At 39.7% G+C, this 16,884-nt stretch overlaps 1 protein-coding gene across 9 annotated transcripts in view; it reads right to left on the bottom strand.

The window, feature by feature from the left end:
* Nucleotides 1-16,884, bottom strand: part of NOL8 (nucleolar protein 8) — a 43,187-nt gene that overhangs the window by 13,418 nt on the left and 12,885 nt on the right. For 6 of the 9 annotated variants that reach the window (XM_064291069.1, XM_064291068.1, XM_064291067.1 and 3 more), the window contains 8 exons: nt 14,088-14,223; nt 13,264-13,332; nt 8,997-10,898; nt 7,467-7,580; nt 6,896-7,018; nt 6,558-6,648; nt 3,053-3,191; nt 1,653-1,730 (listed from right to left, as the gene is read on the bottom strand). In XM_064291069.1, coding sequence (XP_064147139.1) covers nt 1,653-1,730; nt 3,053-3,191; nt 6,558-6,648; nt 6,896-7,018; nt 7,467-7,580; nt 8,997-10,898; nt 13,264-13,332; nt 14,088-14,223 — 2,652 coding nt within the window. Of the gene's footprint in view, nt 1-1,652; nt 1,731-3,052; nt 3,192-6,557; nt 6,649-6,895; nt 7,019-7,466; nt 7,581-8,996; nt 10,946-13,263; nt 13,333-14,087; nt 14,224-16,884 lie in introns of those variants that run through there. The other 3 variants (XM_064291072.1, XM_064291073.1, XM_064291075.1) reach the window with 2 other exon arrangements.

Genomic DNA, 16,884 nt, shown 5'->3' with positions numbered 1-16,884 from the left:
CCTTGATCAAAATGTTCAGTAATGGTAGCTGAGCACCATCTAGTTCTTCTGGTCTCATGGCAAAGGGGGCAATTAGCCACACATTCTATATCCTCCTATTCCTGACTCTCCTTTTTCCTCTGTTTCTCCAGGCAAATAGGGACTAATTGTTCCTTGGATGGCCGCTTGCAAGCTTTTAAGACTCTAGGAACTAAGCATCGAACTGGGAATACAGCAGAAGCACCAAACATGTCATTAGACCAATTTACTGCGATGGTCAATGGTACCATGACCCTAAACCTCCAAACCAAGGAACTGAATCCTATCAGGTGTTTGGCTGCGCATAAGCAGCCTCAGCAGCTACACTATTTTTTTCTTTTTTGGTTGTTTTGTAAATTTATCTATCACACAACTTTTGCCAAGTGACAACTTATTGACAGCAATTATATTAATCAGCTATGCAACCCTCCCCTTAATCAATGCCAATTTTTCCATCACTGTAAACCAAAACACAGTACATAAACGATAGTCCCCTCTTTCCCCCTTCCTCCCTTTAAAATAAAGATTTAATTTTATTCCTTTTAGATTTACAAAAAGGTTGCAAAAAGCTCCTAAATAGCCGTCTAGTTTCCCATGATGTTACCATCTCATATAACTATGGTACAATTGTCAAAACTAAAATATTAACATGGTACATTACTAGTAACTAAACTCATAAGAATTTATTCTGATTTCACCAATTTCTCCATTAATATTCTTTTTCCAGGATCCAATCCAGGATACCACATTGCTTTTAGTGATTTTAGTTGCTATTAACAACAGGAAAATGAAAGCATTAAGTCAGGTAAACACTTGTTGCGCCTTCTAATTTGCCATATTTATCAAATTGACTGCATATCTATAGGAAGTAGAAGCTTCTACCACACTAAAATCGACTCAGTGGTAACAGGTACCACACTAGAATAGTGCAGTGGGTTAATGGTAGCCTCCAAAAAAATATGTCTATGTGCTAATTCCTGGAAACTGTGCGTGTTAGCGTATCTGGAAAAAGGGTCTTTGTGGATGTAACTAAGTTAAGGATCTTGAGATGAAGAGACTACCAGGATTATCCAAGTGGCCCCTAAATGTAATCATAAATGTCCTTATAAGAAACCCAGAGGAGAGACAGCAGAGGAGGAAGACAGATGAAGACAGACGTAGAGATTAGAGCGTCGTGGTCACGAGCCAAGAAAGACCAAGGATTGCCAGCAGCTACCAGAAGCTAGAAGATAGGTACGGAATGGGTACCCCCTACACCCCTTCCAGAGGAAGTGTGGTCCTTCTAACACCTTGATTTCAGACTTCTAGCCCCCAGAACTGTGAGAAAATAAACTCCTGTTATTTTAAGCCACCAAGTTTGTGGTAATTTGTTACAGCGGTCATAGGAAACCAATACAAATAGGAAGCACTATACTAGAGCAGGAGCACATATCATTATTTATGTATGGGATTCCTTTGTCAAAAGGGAAGACTTTCTCCACCGTGTTGATAATTCCTAGCTTTTCCCTCTGCTGGTCTTAAAATAAATATAAGGGGACTTATTCATAGATATCGGTTATTACCTGCTTTTCTCATTATCTGAAATTAGATTAGTTCATAACTTTTATTACTAAAAGAAGTAGTTTGACATTTACCTTTCTTTTGGTTCATCATCTCTTTTTCTTTCAAAAGTGGCATGGTCATGCCTTGTTGGATCATAATGTATGATGTCCCTACGTAAAAAAAAAAAAAAGAGAATTGTTAAGTCAGAAGAGATAAATCAGAACACCAACATAAAAAATAAATATCCAATTATAATTCAACACTGGGAAAACCCTAATTTGGGGGCAGTGGAAATGATGTGACATCAAAGAAGAGTATTAACATCTTGTGAGAAATACTCTTATTTTAAATTACCTAGTTTTGAGTATCCTCGGATCTTTTTTAACTTTAAAAATTATTTTAAAAATACAAGATATATACAAGCCCAAGCCCAGTGCCGTCAAGTCAATTCCGACTCATAGTGACCCTATAGGACAGAGTAGAATTGCCCCGTAGAGTTTCCAAGGAGCGCCTGGCGGATTTGAACTGCCGACTCTTTGGTTAGCAGCCATAGCACTTAACCAATACGCCACCCGGGTTTCCGTCATTATATTAGTTTTCCTAAATTATATATGTTCTAAATTTTCCATAATAAACAGTTTAAATAAATAATAATAATTCAAGGACATTTAAAGAACATCAAAATGACCCTAATTCTACTAAATATATAATCATAAAAATAAAAAATACATCATAAAACTTTTTTCTCATTCCTAATACCAGTCCCAGAAACCCTGGTGGCATAGTGGTTAAGTGCTATGGCTGCTAACCAAGAGGTGAGCAGTTCGAATCCACCAGGTGCTCCTCGGAAACTCTATCGGGCAGTTCTACTCTGTCCTATAGGGTCGCTATGAGTCAGAATTGACTCGACGGCAGTGCGTTTGGTTTTGAATACCAGTCCCTGGAGAAGGACATCATGCTTGGTAAAGTAGAGGGTCAACGAAAAAGAGGAAGACCCTCAAGGAGATGGATTGACACAGCGGCTGCTACAGTGGGCTCAAACAGCAAAGATTGTGAGGATGGAGCAGGACCGGGCAGTGTTTTGTTCTATTGTACAAAGGGTCACTATGAGTTTGAACCGATTCGACAGCACCTAACAACAACATATGTAATTTGACCATTTAAAATAGCTAGATAACATTTAATGTACAGTTACAGCATATATATTTTTCCATCCATCATTGTTGAGTATTTTGGCTGCTTTCCAATTGTTTCACTAATGGGAGCAGTGCTGCAATAACATCTAAGTAGATAAATATAGAAATAATTTCTTTATAATTAATTTCTTGAACAGAATTCCTGGGTCAAAGGTAAGTATTGTTTTAAGGGTTCTGATACATACTGCCAGATCCCCTCCCGGGAAAGTTTAAAATGGACTAGTTTCAAATTGAGTTCAAGAAACTATTTATGGTAAAGAAAAATATGGTGAAACAGGATGAAATATAAACCATACTTAAATTTCTTAACAGTTACTGATCCTTTGCTTGTAGAATTGTTCAAGTTGATGTGCAAAACACTTTGCACAACATCCAGTGCTTTCTTTTTTTCTGCAGCAAGCACTTCTTCTTCAGCAGTTTTCTCTTCATTTACCTCTGTCAGAGAAAGGATAATTAGCAACCTCATGGCAACCACAGCTTTAAAAGTCTCCACCATTAAGTAACTACCAAGCATCTAAATATGTGCAAAGCCCAGTAAGATAGGAAGAAGGAAATTAAGCCTCATTTTGATAACTCCCCTATCTCTAAGATCCTCACGCCACAGGGAATCTAGAAATCCCATGACCAGCAAACAAAAAGAGCCACTTAGAGTTATGAAAGTGAAATCTGGATTTAATGGCTTTAAGTGGCAAGTGTAAAAAAATTTAAAGTAAATATTGATAAATATAAAAAAACAAGATACTAATACCAAAACTAAAGTGATTACAGACTATTCTATTTTTAACATTTTAAACAATGATAAAGCTAATGAAGATGGTAATTTTACTGTCTGTTAATATGACGCTTTAGAAGACAATGGCTTCAGCCTTTGACTCAGTAATGAGTATCTCAGGTAAAGTCATGTGCCCTACATACAGAAGGCATCATGGAACTCTATCAGCTGCTATCTTCAATGACTAGAAATAGGCAAATATCAGAACAAAGTTAAACACTTATTTTGGATTACAGATAGAACTACAAAAGAAGATGTCTAAGGCTTCAAGACTCTTTCAATTTATTGCAGGATATAAACAACCAATAACAGAACTAGAAAAAAACACTGATTTAAGTTCTTTACAGAAATGCCCCCAAAATTTCTAAGGATGCAAATGAGGTAGAGATTATGTTCAATCAACTGGACCAAGAAATGCTTTACAATTAATTGCAGTCTGAAGTAAGAAAGGCAAGCTGGATCCCCAGAGGTGGGAGGAGAGCGTACCAGGTGGAGGAAACAAAATGAGCGTGTACTGAATCAGAAAATACGTATAGTTCAGATCACATATATATTGAACCATACGAAACTGCTGATATTCAACAATTTCTGACCTCAAAAAGCAATAATTTCAATTTTAACCTAAGAATACCCATAAAGAGGAGAAGTAGAATATAATGTTGGAAAGGACTAAAAGTTCAAGTAAGGGGCGGTTATGCCCTTACTTGCAGGAGTCTTTGTAATTCACAAAAAAAAACTGAGAAGGAAAGAAACAGCAAAAGATAGAGGTTATATGTCTGACTGCCCTAAGAGCAGAATTTCCATTAACAGAGAGAAGGGTCAGCAGAAGCTGGTTTAGGGAGAAAGAGAGAGAGAGAAATCCAGTTTTGGACTTGCTGAGTTTCACATGGACACAGGACAGCCTGTTCCAAGGACCCGCCTCTTCCTTTCAGGCATGTGCAAGGAGAGAGGCGAGAGCTCAGAGAATAGTCAGAAGCAAAAAAGACCTAAAACTGGGAAATATCATGTATAAGTGGGAGCTAAAGCCACAGGGACTTACTGCGAAGAGTCTATATCTGGGGGCAAAAAGAAAATTAGGAATCACAAGGGTTAGGAAGAAAACGAGGAAGCTATAATGGAAGGAAAGGGAAAAGAAAATGTCAAGAAGGGAGATGGTCAACAGTGAAATATTACAGGTAGGCTGAAAAGAATGAAGTTTAAGAAAATGCCACTCAGTGAACAAGCTATCCATAGCTTTCAGGGAATACATATCACAAGGGCTATAAGGAGACTGACAAAAGTGGCTCAAGTTAAGAAAGTAACCTCCTTCTAAATACAGGTTATTTCTAAGGTTCTGCCATTCCTGTGTTTTCAACATGGAACTTTGAGTCAGAAGAACTGAAGTCTTAGCTCTGAAACATTATTTGGTATGGATCTTGCAGAATTTATTACAAAGCTAGCTAAACCCTGGAAACACAACGTACTGTGATAATTGCCTTGACGAATTGTGAGGAACAAATCAGAGATGGTATTCAATAAAGTACATATTGTGGTACGTACTGAATTAGATGTAATTTATTTTTCAAGTTTAGAAATAAAAAAAGAAATTGTATGTAAAGCAGGAATGCAGATACTTGTAGACCAATATTCACTGCAGCATAGTCACAAGAGACAAAAGGTGGAAACAACCTAAGTATCTATCAACATAAGAACAGATATATAAAATGTAGTATATATATATGATGGAATATTACTCAGTCATAAAGAGAAATGAAGTCCCGAAACATATTACAATGTGGATGAACCTTAAAAATATTATGGTGAATGAAATAAACCAGTCCCAAAGGACCATGTAGTGTATGACCTGACTTACATGAAATATCTAGAAAAGGTGAGCATATAGAGACCACAGATTATTAGTGGTTACCAGGGGTGGGAGGGAAGGAGAAAGAGAGACTCATTGCTTAGGGGGCACTCAGTTTCTGTTAAGGGTGATGGAAAAATCTGTAAACAGTTAATGGTGACAGGTGAATAACACGATAAACATAATGTCACTGAATTGTAGATATGGAGAATATTGAAATGGCAAATGTTTTGTTAGATATATGTATATATATATATATATTTACCACGGGGGGAAAAAAACCCAAAGAAACATAGCAAGGCAGAAAGAAAGAAAAGTGAGGTGGCAACTAAAAAACTGGTAGAGCTGAAAGAATGGCTTTTTGGGAACCCACGAGACTTAACTATGTCTGTAGAAAGGAAGATGCTAGAAGAAAGGGGAAGGGTCAATAGGCAAATGGGAAAGGAAGCAACAGAAAGTATGAATGGTAAGGATTAAGAAGCAGATTTAAATTAACTCAAGAAGAAGACAAAAGCAAAAGAGTAAGGGGTAAGGATAGAGAAATTCTGAGGCTGAGAGAGGGAATTTCAGGGAGCTCACTACACGTGGCCATCCTCTTGGATGTAGGAGGTAAGATTCTTTGAAAATAGTAAGAGTAGAAAGTCTTAAAGAGAAAATGTGGAACCACTGCTGTGAAAAATGCTATAGGGATTCAAAAAGAGGAACTAGGATGCCTCTGATAGCATAATAACTCTTAGATATATCCAAATAAGGATGAATTTAAGTGGAATGGCTACACTGCCTTTTTAAAAACCTGCACCCAGCACGCACACCTAAGGAAAGATGAACACTCTTCTTTTAAGAAAGTCAAGTGTGCCTCAACAGTTTTTCGTGGCCTCAGCCAGAACATGTCCATCTGTTGATGTGGGCTGCCAGATAGGCCTTGTCTTATGCCAAGGGATGGGATGGAGAAAAACGGAACCTCTAGTGGATACTATCCCTGTTCTTCCTGGCAGCTTCAAGTAACTAAATGTTACTAAATAAATTAATATGTACAAACAAACTCAGGAAGTATTAACTAAGCTCCTCAATTCAATGTCTTCAGATGTAGAGTGTCTTCATTTGTTAAGTAAAGAGGTAGACTAGATGATTTCTAAGGGTGCCAGCAGCCCTGATATCATGACTTGTTTGACAATGAGACATTTACCTTCCTGTTCCTCTTCACTGTCGCTTTCTAGAAATCGAGAGTCCATGCGAAATCTGTCATCAGTGCCAAAGCGAGATTGCAAATCCATGAGCTACAGATAAAAAACATTGACAACTGAGAGCCAGGCTCTCCAGAGTACACCTCCCCACACTTTAAAATCCACTGCATTAATGTTCCCATAAAGTCACCTAACCGTGACTCAATCAAAGGGATCACAGAGACTTACTCCCAAATATCTCAACACTGGAAGGTTTGTCAAGGTCTATCTGCTACCTTGTTCCAGAATTATGTATAATAATAAGATATTGGAAGTTCTACCACTTCCAGTCTTCACTAACCTTCTGTCCAGCTCTGCCTTCAAACTGAGGTTTGATTTTAAACCTGTTACTGTCATCTTCGGAATCAGATTCCTCTTCGTTGCTGCTATCAAATAGCTTCCCAGATGCTTTATAAATGGACTCCTTTCACATCGACGAAGAAAGAAAACAGAAACATAACACCTGAGTAATCAGCATTTGTTTTCATAATGTAATCTTTCCCTTCATACTTCCCATGAATGTTCATGCATCTACCATAAACAGGTAGATGGTGGGTTAGAACATAAACTCCTAACTGGATATTTAACTGGCCTCTGAGATCATTAATCCAGAGTTTCCGCAGTATGGCCTAGATTTGGAGGGTAATGGCGGCCGTGGTTCTGGTGAATTAACTTAGGAGGTGATGTGCAGAGTATGGGATCACTACGGAGAAAACTTCCAAGACACCTGTAGTCTCAGTGTATAGGGTTATGGGGAGCCCTGGATCGCCCTGTAGCTTCCAGGAGGATTTTATGTGGAGACAAGTGTGGAAGTCTCGGGATGTGGTAGACAAAAACGGATGAATGCCCACAGTGACGTCCTAACTTCTTACCTTCCCAAGCTCCTGTCTGGGATTGCTTTGCTCCTGAACATCTGTCTCTTTTGTTTCACTTTCATTGTCAGAACCAAAGACGATGTGTGTTGGCCTGATCTCTGAATGATCATCCTAGGGAAGTCATCAAAAACAGTATATCTTAAAACAATCTCATCTCAAACTTACCGTGCACAAACTTTATCATCTCCTTCCATGTCTACTTCCTATCCTTTCCTCATCTCAGTGAACACCACTGTCAACCACTTAAATGGCCAACACAAAAACTTATGACTTCTCTCCATATCCAGTTGATAACCAAGTCCTATCAATTTGACCTTCTTGGTATCTTTTAAAGTTGTCATTGCAAACTCAAAAGGCTCTCCATGGTTCAGGTTTAGCCCCACTCAATTTGTTGGTTTGTCATGGCCTGAAGGATCTTTCTAACAGAAGTTACCACACATTTTCTGTAAAGGGCCAGAGAGTAAATATTTTAGGCTTTGCAGTCTACACATGGTCTCTGTCCCATATTCTTGTCTTTTACTACAACCCTTCAAAAATGTAAAAACCATTCTTAGCTTGCAGAGGTACAAAAACAGGCTGTGGGCAGGGTGGCCTGTGAGCTGTAGTTTGCAGCCTCCTCTTCCAAAATACATACAACTAATATTCATTCTCTTGCTTAAAATCCCTCAATGTCTTTTCACAGCCTTAAGAATAAAGTCCAACCTCTGTAGGCTCTTCATGACGTGCCCCTACTTTTCTCTCTAGCCTCATTTCTGGCCACCTTGCACTCTATAATTGCTCCTTTCACCTGCAATACCTTTCCTCTCCTTGCCACTCTTCCCTCTGCCTGACCAGTTTCCACTTATCCTTTCATGCTGACTCTGATCAGATACTTCTTCCACAAGGAATCCTCCCTTGGTGGTTCTGCAGACCGACTTGATGCTTCCCATACTGCTTCCTGGCACAGAGGCACGCTTCTCTCTTGGTCCCAACAAACTGATTTGTGATTGTCTGCCCCTCACATCCTAAGCTGCACGCTTCTCTCTTGGCCCTAACAAACTGATTTGTGATTGTCTGCCCCTCACATCCTAAGCCAACATGCCACATGTTACTCATTTTGTAAAGCTAGCACTTACGGTAAAGGTCTAGAACTGGAACTCAACAATTGTTCAAAGAAGGAATAACTCACTACAATAAATCTTGGCAAGACTTCTATAACTGATTTACATGTAAATTCAGACATATTAGGATACGTCACTTAATTACATCAGTTATAGCTTCTAAATGAGACAAAATGATGAAGAAATTTTAGATAAAAACAAATTAAAATGTTCTTAGTAAATGAAGGTTAACCTCACTTTCTTTGGGATATACTAAAGATTAGTATAGTAGGTATACGGTAATAAAAGCTTGTAACTCAAGGGCACAAAACAAAAAATTAGCGAATGCTAAGATGACCCTCAACTCTAAAGAGACATGTCTTCATATGAAAAGAAAAGCTCGACTTTGTGAGAATTCTTATTAAACACAGATTTAAGATGTACTCACCAAATTTGCCAGAGCATTATGAACCAGCTTCTTTTGTATTTCTTTTGCTTTCTGCCTTGCGTCTAAGGCTGCCAAACGCTTCTGGTTATCCTGGGCATGCCTATCCTCAGATGGATTACTGACAGGGTGTGGGAAATCACTTCTGCTGTCCTGAGCCTTTTTACTGAACACAGAGCTGGGCCTGTCTTTCCCGGAAGAGACCTTTGGTGGCTTCTCAGATGTAAGGCTGCATGAATCAGCCCTCTCCTCCTCTGAACCATCTTCTATCTTTGGGTTACTATGGCGACCATCTTTGTCAAAGTCTATCTTGTGAATCTTTGCACCAAGACTTAAGGATTTCTTACCTGTTAATGGCAACAGACTAGAGGTAGTACTTCTACTTTCCTTTTCTGAATTGCTTGCAGATACCACCTTGGGATCCTGGCTCTCAAAAGTGGTCTGTCTGTTTTGAGGCTCAGTATGGTTTGGGCTATTTGCCTTCTTTGTGTGTTGGCATGGAGTCAGTTCTCTTGATGAGCCATCAGCATACGAGGGCCTCTTTTCCATGGAAATGCTACTGGGATCCTCAAGTTTCAAAGAATCCTGATCCTTATTAATATTGTTAGAGGCAACACCCTCTTTCAGTGAGTTTTTCCTAGATTCCTTTCCATAGAGAGAGCCTATGCCCTTGAAAGCCTGGAATTTGTTTTCCTTTGGTTTCTGTTTACTACAGGTGTTCTTTTCTCCTTCTAAAAGAGAGGCCACAATGTCTTCAGGGTGAATGCACCGTTTGCCTCTACGGGGATTGTCAGGACCCTTGCGGCCCTTGGAGGCCCTGACAAACTGGCAGCTGGTGGTGGTTTCCTGGCTATCACTTGCAGTACTTTCTCTTGGAGCCTCTGCATCGCTACAACCCAACTGTTGCAAATCAGCTAAAGTGAGGTCGACACGGAGACAGTTTTTCATCAAGGCGTTATACTCCTCGTCTCCTTCGGACTCAGCTGATTCTGACACAGAAGCAGCATCTTCACTGTCACTGGAGCCAGATGGAGATTTACAATTAAGAAACCTAACCCCACTACTGACTGCTAACTCTGCTTTTTTTTTTCTCTTTTGTATTTTAACAGAATCCTCAGAAAACTCACAGCCTTTTCTGTCTTTCAAAGAAGCTTTCTCGCATACAGATTTTTCTCTATTCAAAAATTCTGTGCTGCTTTGTACCTTACCAACGTTTTTTTTCATCGCAATGATTTCATCTGTATCTTCTGAATCATAGGCACAATCATTTCCTATAACATTATCATTATTCACCTGGCAAGAGACCTTATTTTTGATACCTAAACTTGGTAAAAGGTAAAGTTTGTGAACATCTGATTTGAAATCATCCCTGACAACTACAAAGGGATCGTTTTCAGGTTCTTTTACTGAGGACTGTGTAGCTCTCTGTAAGCTTTCCTCTCTTGCAATCACTGCTCTTAACTCCTCTTCAGAATCGATATCATCATCAGACATGCTATTTTTGTTTCGGGCAGTTTCCAAGCCACAAGTCTGAAAAGGTACATTTTTAGGTTTCTGATGATAAGAATTAGGTACACAGGGTGATTTACAAAGACTGATGGAATCACGAGGTGTGTTTTGTGCAGCCTGTTGCTGTATTAAGAGTGGACTGTCCACCACCGAACTGTGTCTTGGGCGCACAGCCAGAGGCCCAGCAGCACCCTCACCACACTGCACTTTTATTTTCTTCTTGGGAGGGCTGTGAAAGTCAGAAAACTCTCCTCGTCGTTTCTTACTCATAGGATCATTCCCTCCTTCCAATTTCCAAGTGAGGCTGGTTACTGGGATGGCATTTATGGAATCCTCCCCTATCTTCTTCAGGTTGTGGCAGTATTTTGAGGGATCATATTTTATGATGTTACCCCAGTGAAGGAACGAAGCAAAAGCACCAGGTGTCAAGAAAACCTATCAGTCTGGTGAAATGAAAGAAATACTGTTTACCCTTAGGTAAAGCACTTACTTTGTCTTACCTTCAGGTTCTAATCAAACAAAATGAAGACTGCACTAGGTGATCTTTCAGGGTCTTTGGAATTGGGCTTTCTATGACACGTCCAGAGTTAAAACCAAGCACCATCATGATTAGTTGGCAGAAATCATTTGGGACGTAAGTAGACGTTATAGCAAACCTATTCAAATCATATTCTAAGTACACAGGCCCCAAGACTATGTTTATGGTAAATGAGAGATATCATCCACTGAGCCAATACCGTGAAGCAGAGTATAGAGGGGAACCCAAGAAGGCAAAGCTATGTAACTCTTATCCTTTCTTCTCAAGTATCTATGGCCTTTCCTGTCTTCTCAATACTGACTCATCCTAGCTCTCTTGATTTTCCTAGCTCAAAGAAGTCCACTTCATATTCTGTTCACTCACTGTAAGACGTTTTATAGGTCTTTATCAGAAAGCTAATAAATTTTTACTGGACCTGTTTTGCTACCGACTCACAAAAAGACACTAGTTAATGTCAATGTGTAGAGATGACACCTGGCTACCTGGCACTCGCTGATTTCCTAACACATATGAGTGGGAAAGCATAAGCTGCTTTAAGCTGTCACTCTTGAAGAGCCCCTTTGTTCATTTAGTAATTATTTGTTGTTGTTAGGTGCCGCTGAGTAGACTTCGACTCACAGGAACCCAGTGAGACAGAGTAGAACTGTCCCATAGAGTTTTTTTTGGCTGTAATCTTTACAGGAGCAGATAGCTGGGTCTTTCTCCCGCACAGCCACTGGGTGGGTTTGAACTGCCAACATTTTGGGTTAGTAGCTGAGCGCTTAACCATTGTGCCTTAAAACATGCCAATGTGAGGTGTGCCAGTGTTATAGTCTGAACTGTGTCCCCCAAAAATGTGTATGGTAAATCCTAACCTCTATGCCTGTGGTTATAATCCCATTTGGGAGTAGCTTGTCTTTATGTTAATGAGACAGCATTAATGTAGGGTGTATCTTGAGTCAATCTCTTTTGAGATACAAAAGAAATTAAAGGGAAGCTAGAAGCACAGATGGGGGAAGAGAAATGCCAAGTTATATGAAGACTGCCCAGGAGAAGCTAAAAGAGACAAGGACCTTCCTCTAAAGCTGACAGAGACAGAAAGCCTTGCCCTAGAGCTGGCACCCTGAATTCAGACTTCCAGCCTCCTAAACTGTGAGGAGTTAAGTTTGTTTGTTAAAGCCATTGACTCGTGGTATTTCTGTTACAGCAGCACTAGATGACTGAGACAGCCTGACGGTGTCTATCATCTCTCAGCTATACACTGTCCTTCTATATGCTACCCCCTTGCTGTTAGCTGCTGCCATTTGTGGGAAGCCAAAGGTGAAAAGGAAGGAAGAGGTCACTATTTCCCTGACTTTAGTGCCACTGGCAGTGGGAACAGAAGCAGCAGACAAAGCCAAAGCTGCTGAGCCTTGATTCCAGTAGTAGCTTCAGGGGCACCGTAATGGTGAGCTTTTTGTTTCTCTAGCCTCAGGAGGAGTAATGGTTTACTGCAGTAATTCATCTTTGAGCAGCCAGGCTATCACTTTTGTTCCTCTGGCACCTTTTTAACCAATTGCGTGTATTCACTCTGTTTGAAATACCTTGAGTAGATTTTGCTTCCTTGTTTGACTGATACACAGGGTGGAGCCAAAGGATACACATAGATGTGTCCTCTACTCACGAGTCCATGACAAACGGTCTGTCCTCATTTGCTCAAGGTAACAGGCAACAGTTACTTTGGCCATCCTGGGTCTGTGCTATTTCCCTACCCACCATTCTCTTGCCTGTCTACATGTTTTTATCTACTCTTTTCCTCTTTACTGGACTTCTTCCTGTACCTTTTCTATTAATTCAGAATGTACTCCAATTCTTCAAGATCCAACTCAAGTTCTAAGGCTTTCACAGAGCCTTCTTTAATGACAGCCCACTGTTCTGCCCTCCCCCCCACCCAACCTTAGCTCATTTACCAATGGCTTCGAATCTATGGGAATAAGGGAAAGCATGTACAAATTAATAAATGAAGTTGCTTTTTTGGCACTTTTTGTAGGAAACCTCATTATATCCTCTCATTAATCCTTAATGTTTCATACACGCAAGTAGGTAGGTCTTACCTAGAAATTGGAAACATAGAAACTACTATATAAATACCTAAAGATTTACTGATAGAAGCCGGGGAATTTTAAAGATATGTGGTAAACTTGTGAAAATATCCCTCGCTATCGTAAACAAAAATTACTTTGAAAAGTCAATCAAAAAGGATATTTTACGTTTATGTTGATTCTTAAGGTGAAGGACAGGTAAAACTCTTCCAAATTTACTCACAACCCAATTCTGAAAGAAAAAAAGGATGTACTTATTATACAAATCACAAATGAAAAAGATTACAATAACCAAAGAAAAGAAAAACCACAAACCCATGGCCATCCAATCAATTCCAACTCATAGTGACCCTACAGGACAGAGTAGAACTGCCCCATAGAGTTTCCAAGGAGTGGCTGGTAGATTCGAACTGCTGACTTTTTGATTAGCAGCCAAACACCCACTGCACCACCAAGGACCCTTATAATAGCCACACTACATAAATACAATTCTTGCAAAAAATTTGAACTAGGTGTGGGCCCTGATTATTGTTGGGTTTAGTTTTTGGACAATTAATCGAGTTCTAAAGAGAAAAAAGTGTGAGAGAAAAAAGGAAAATAGGAACAGCTATCAAATTCAATAGAAACCATAGGATGCCACAGAAAAATCACCAAAAAAAAAAAACCCCAAACAAACCAAACCCATTGCCATTGAGTCGATTCTGACTCATAGCCACTAAAAGATGCAAACTTGGGACCTGATGGCTCCTCACCACCTATGTTACCTTGGAAAACCCACCTCTGCTTCAGTTTTAATTTATCTGTACAAGGGTGGAGAACTCTGCTTACCTAAGTTGTAAATGCAGTTTGAAAAGCATAAAGGACTATGACTATCCATGCTGCTTCAAAAAAATGAGAAAAAGCAACCAGCTTTTGCCATGAGCTCCACGGTCCTGTGGTCTCAGGTGTTGGTCCCTCACTAGGTAAGGCTACCAGAGGGAGACTCACTTTATGCCCTGGTACTTCTGTTCCTGGCACAGCTTTCACATGCAAATCAACCGCTCTCATCTTTTTTAACAAGTCAGTGTTGCCTGGTCTTGAATTTTCTTTTTTTACTTTTGCTTCTTCTCTCTCTTGGGCCAATCTGAATCAAAGAAAAAAATATAAACAAAAGAATTAAAATTACTGACCAAACAAAACTGGTTATTTCTCTTCAGGTGATCTTAAATGATTGCTATAAAGTAAAAAGCTTATTAATAGTATTAAAAAACCAAAATAAAACAAATTCACTTTGTTAAAAGTTTAATAGCTTATACTTCTTTTTTGAACACACAAATACTAAACTTTCATTGTCAATTAACTGCAAAACAGAGAAATGTGAAAAAAACTCATTCCTTATTTCACATCCTACTGTTAACATTTCATCTATTTTCAACTCCATTTTATGTGCAAATATATACATTAAAAAAAAACTGTAATACTAGAAGTACTGTTTAGTGCATTTCTTTTTTTACTTTATCATTACAAAAACATCACTTAAATGGCTGTTGGTGATGTCAGGCGGTGTTGATTCAGTTCTGACTCACAGTGTCTTAGTCATCTAGTGCTACTATAACAGAAATACCACAAGTGGATGGCTTTAACAAAGAGAAGTTTATTTTCTCATGGAAAGGTAGACTAAAAGTCCAAATTCAGGGTGTCAGCTCCAGGGGAAGGTTTTCTCTCTCTGGCTGTTCTCATCAGTCTTCCCTCAGACTAGGAGCTTCTCTGCGCAGGGACCCCGGGTCCAAAGGATGCGTTCTGCTCCCGGCACTGCTTTCTTGATGGTACGAGGTCCCCGTCTCTCTGCTCGCTTCTCTCTTTTATACCTCAAGAGATTGCCTCAAGACACAATCCAATCTTGTAGGTTGAGTCCTGCCTCACTAACACAACTGCCGCCCATCCTCCCTCACTAATGTCAGAGGCAGGATTTACAACACATAGGAAAATCACACAATACCAGGAATCATGGCCCAGCCCAACTGATACACACATTTTTGGGGGGACATAATTCAACCCTGACAGTGACACCATGAATAACCTTGGTGCTATGCCATCTTCACAACAGTAGGTATGTTTGAGCCCATTATTGCAGCCAGTGACAACTCATCTCATTGACCATCTTCCTTTTTTTTGCTGACCCTCTTCTTTACCCAGCGTGATGACCTTCTCCAGGGATTGGTCCCTCCTGATAACACTTCCAAAGTGAGCCAGGCAAAGTCTCACCACCCTTGCTTCTAAGGAGCATTTTGGCTGTACTTCTCCTAAGATGTATTTGTTCATTCTTCTGGGTTATTCAATATTCAATACCAAAAAATTAAACCCGTTGCCGTACGGTTGATTCTAACTCATGGCGACCCCGTAGGACAGAGTAGAACTGCCCCATAGGACTTCCAAGACTGTAATCATTACAGAAGCAAACTGTAACATTTTTCTCCCAAGGAGTGCTGGTGGATTTGAATTGCTGACCTTTTGGTTAGCAGCTGAGCACTTAACCACTGCGACACCAGGGCTCCTTTTCAATATTTAATAGTCCATGGATTATTGGTGAAGAATACTGAATATACCACAGCCTGCCAAGAGAAAGAACAAATCTGTTTTGGAAAAAGTACAACCAGAATGCTCCTTAGAAGCAAGGATGTTGAGACTATGTCTCATATGCTTTGGACATGTTATCAGAAGAGATCAGTCCCTGGAGGAGGACATCATGCTTGGTAAAGTAGAGGGTCAGCGAAAAAGAGGAAGACCCTCAACGAGATGGATTGACACAGTGCCTGCAACAATGGGCTCAAGTGTAATGATGGTGCAGGACTAGGCAGTTTCATTCTGTTGCACATAGCGCTGCTATGAGTCAGAACCGACTTGACAGCCCCTGACAACAACAATGGTATATTCGGTGTTCCTAGCCAACATCATGATTCAAACGTGTCAATTCTTCTTCAGTCTTCCTTTTTCATTGTCCAACTTTTATATGCATGTGAGACGACTGAAAAGACCATGGCTTTGCTTAGATGTACCTTAGTTGTCCAAGTGATACCTCTGCTTTTTAATACTTTATAGACACCTTTTGCAGCAGATTTGCCCAATGAAACACTTCATTTGATTTCTTGACTGCTGCTTTCATGGGCATTGACCGTGGATCCAAATAAAATGAAATACTTTACAACTTCAATATTTTCTCCTTTTATTATGGTGTTGCTTATTGGTCCAGTTGTGAGGATTTTTGTTTTACATATGTAGAGGTCTCTACTGGAGACTGTAGTTTTTTATCTTCACGAGTAAGTGCTTCAAGTCTTCTTCACTTTTGGCAAACAAGGTTGTATCATCTGCATAAGGCAGGTTGTTAACAAGTCTTCCTCCAATCCTGATGCCCATTCTTCTTTAGATAGTCCACCTTTTTTGGGTTATTTGCTCAGCATACAGATTCAATCAGTCTGATGAAAGGATACAACACTGGTACATACCTGCAGTATCCTCTTGATCTATTCAAATGACTACCTCTTGGGGTCTACGTCCAGATTCCACATTAACACAAGTAAGTTTCCCAGAATTTCTATTCTTTGCAATATTATCCGTAATTTATGATCCACACAGTAGAATACCTTTACATAGTGAATAAAACACAGCTAAACATCTTTCTGATATTCTGAGCTTTCAGCCAAGATTCATCTGACATCAGCACGATATCCCTAGTTCCATGTCTTCTTCTGAATTCAGCTTCAATTTCTGGCAGTTAGCTGTTTTTGAATGATCTTCAGCAAAATTT

The sequence above is a fragment of the Loxodonta africana genome, chromosome 9, assembly GCF_030014295.1.
Source record: "Loxodonta africana isolate mLoxAfr1 chromosome 9, mLoxAfr1.hap2, whole genome shotgun sequence".
NCBI lineage: Eukaryota > Metazoa > Chordata > Mammalia > Proboscidea > Elephantidae > Loxodonta > Loxodonta africana.
Note: the sequence above shows the minus strand (reverse complement) of the source record. Positions and strands in the feature narration are given on the sequence as shown.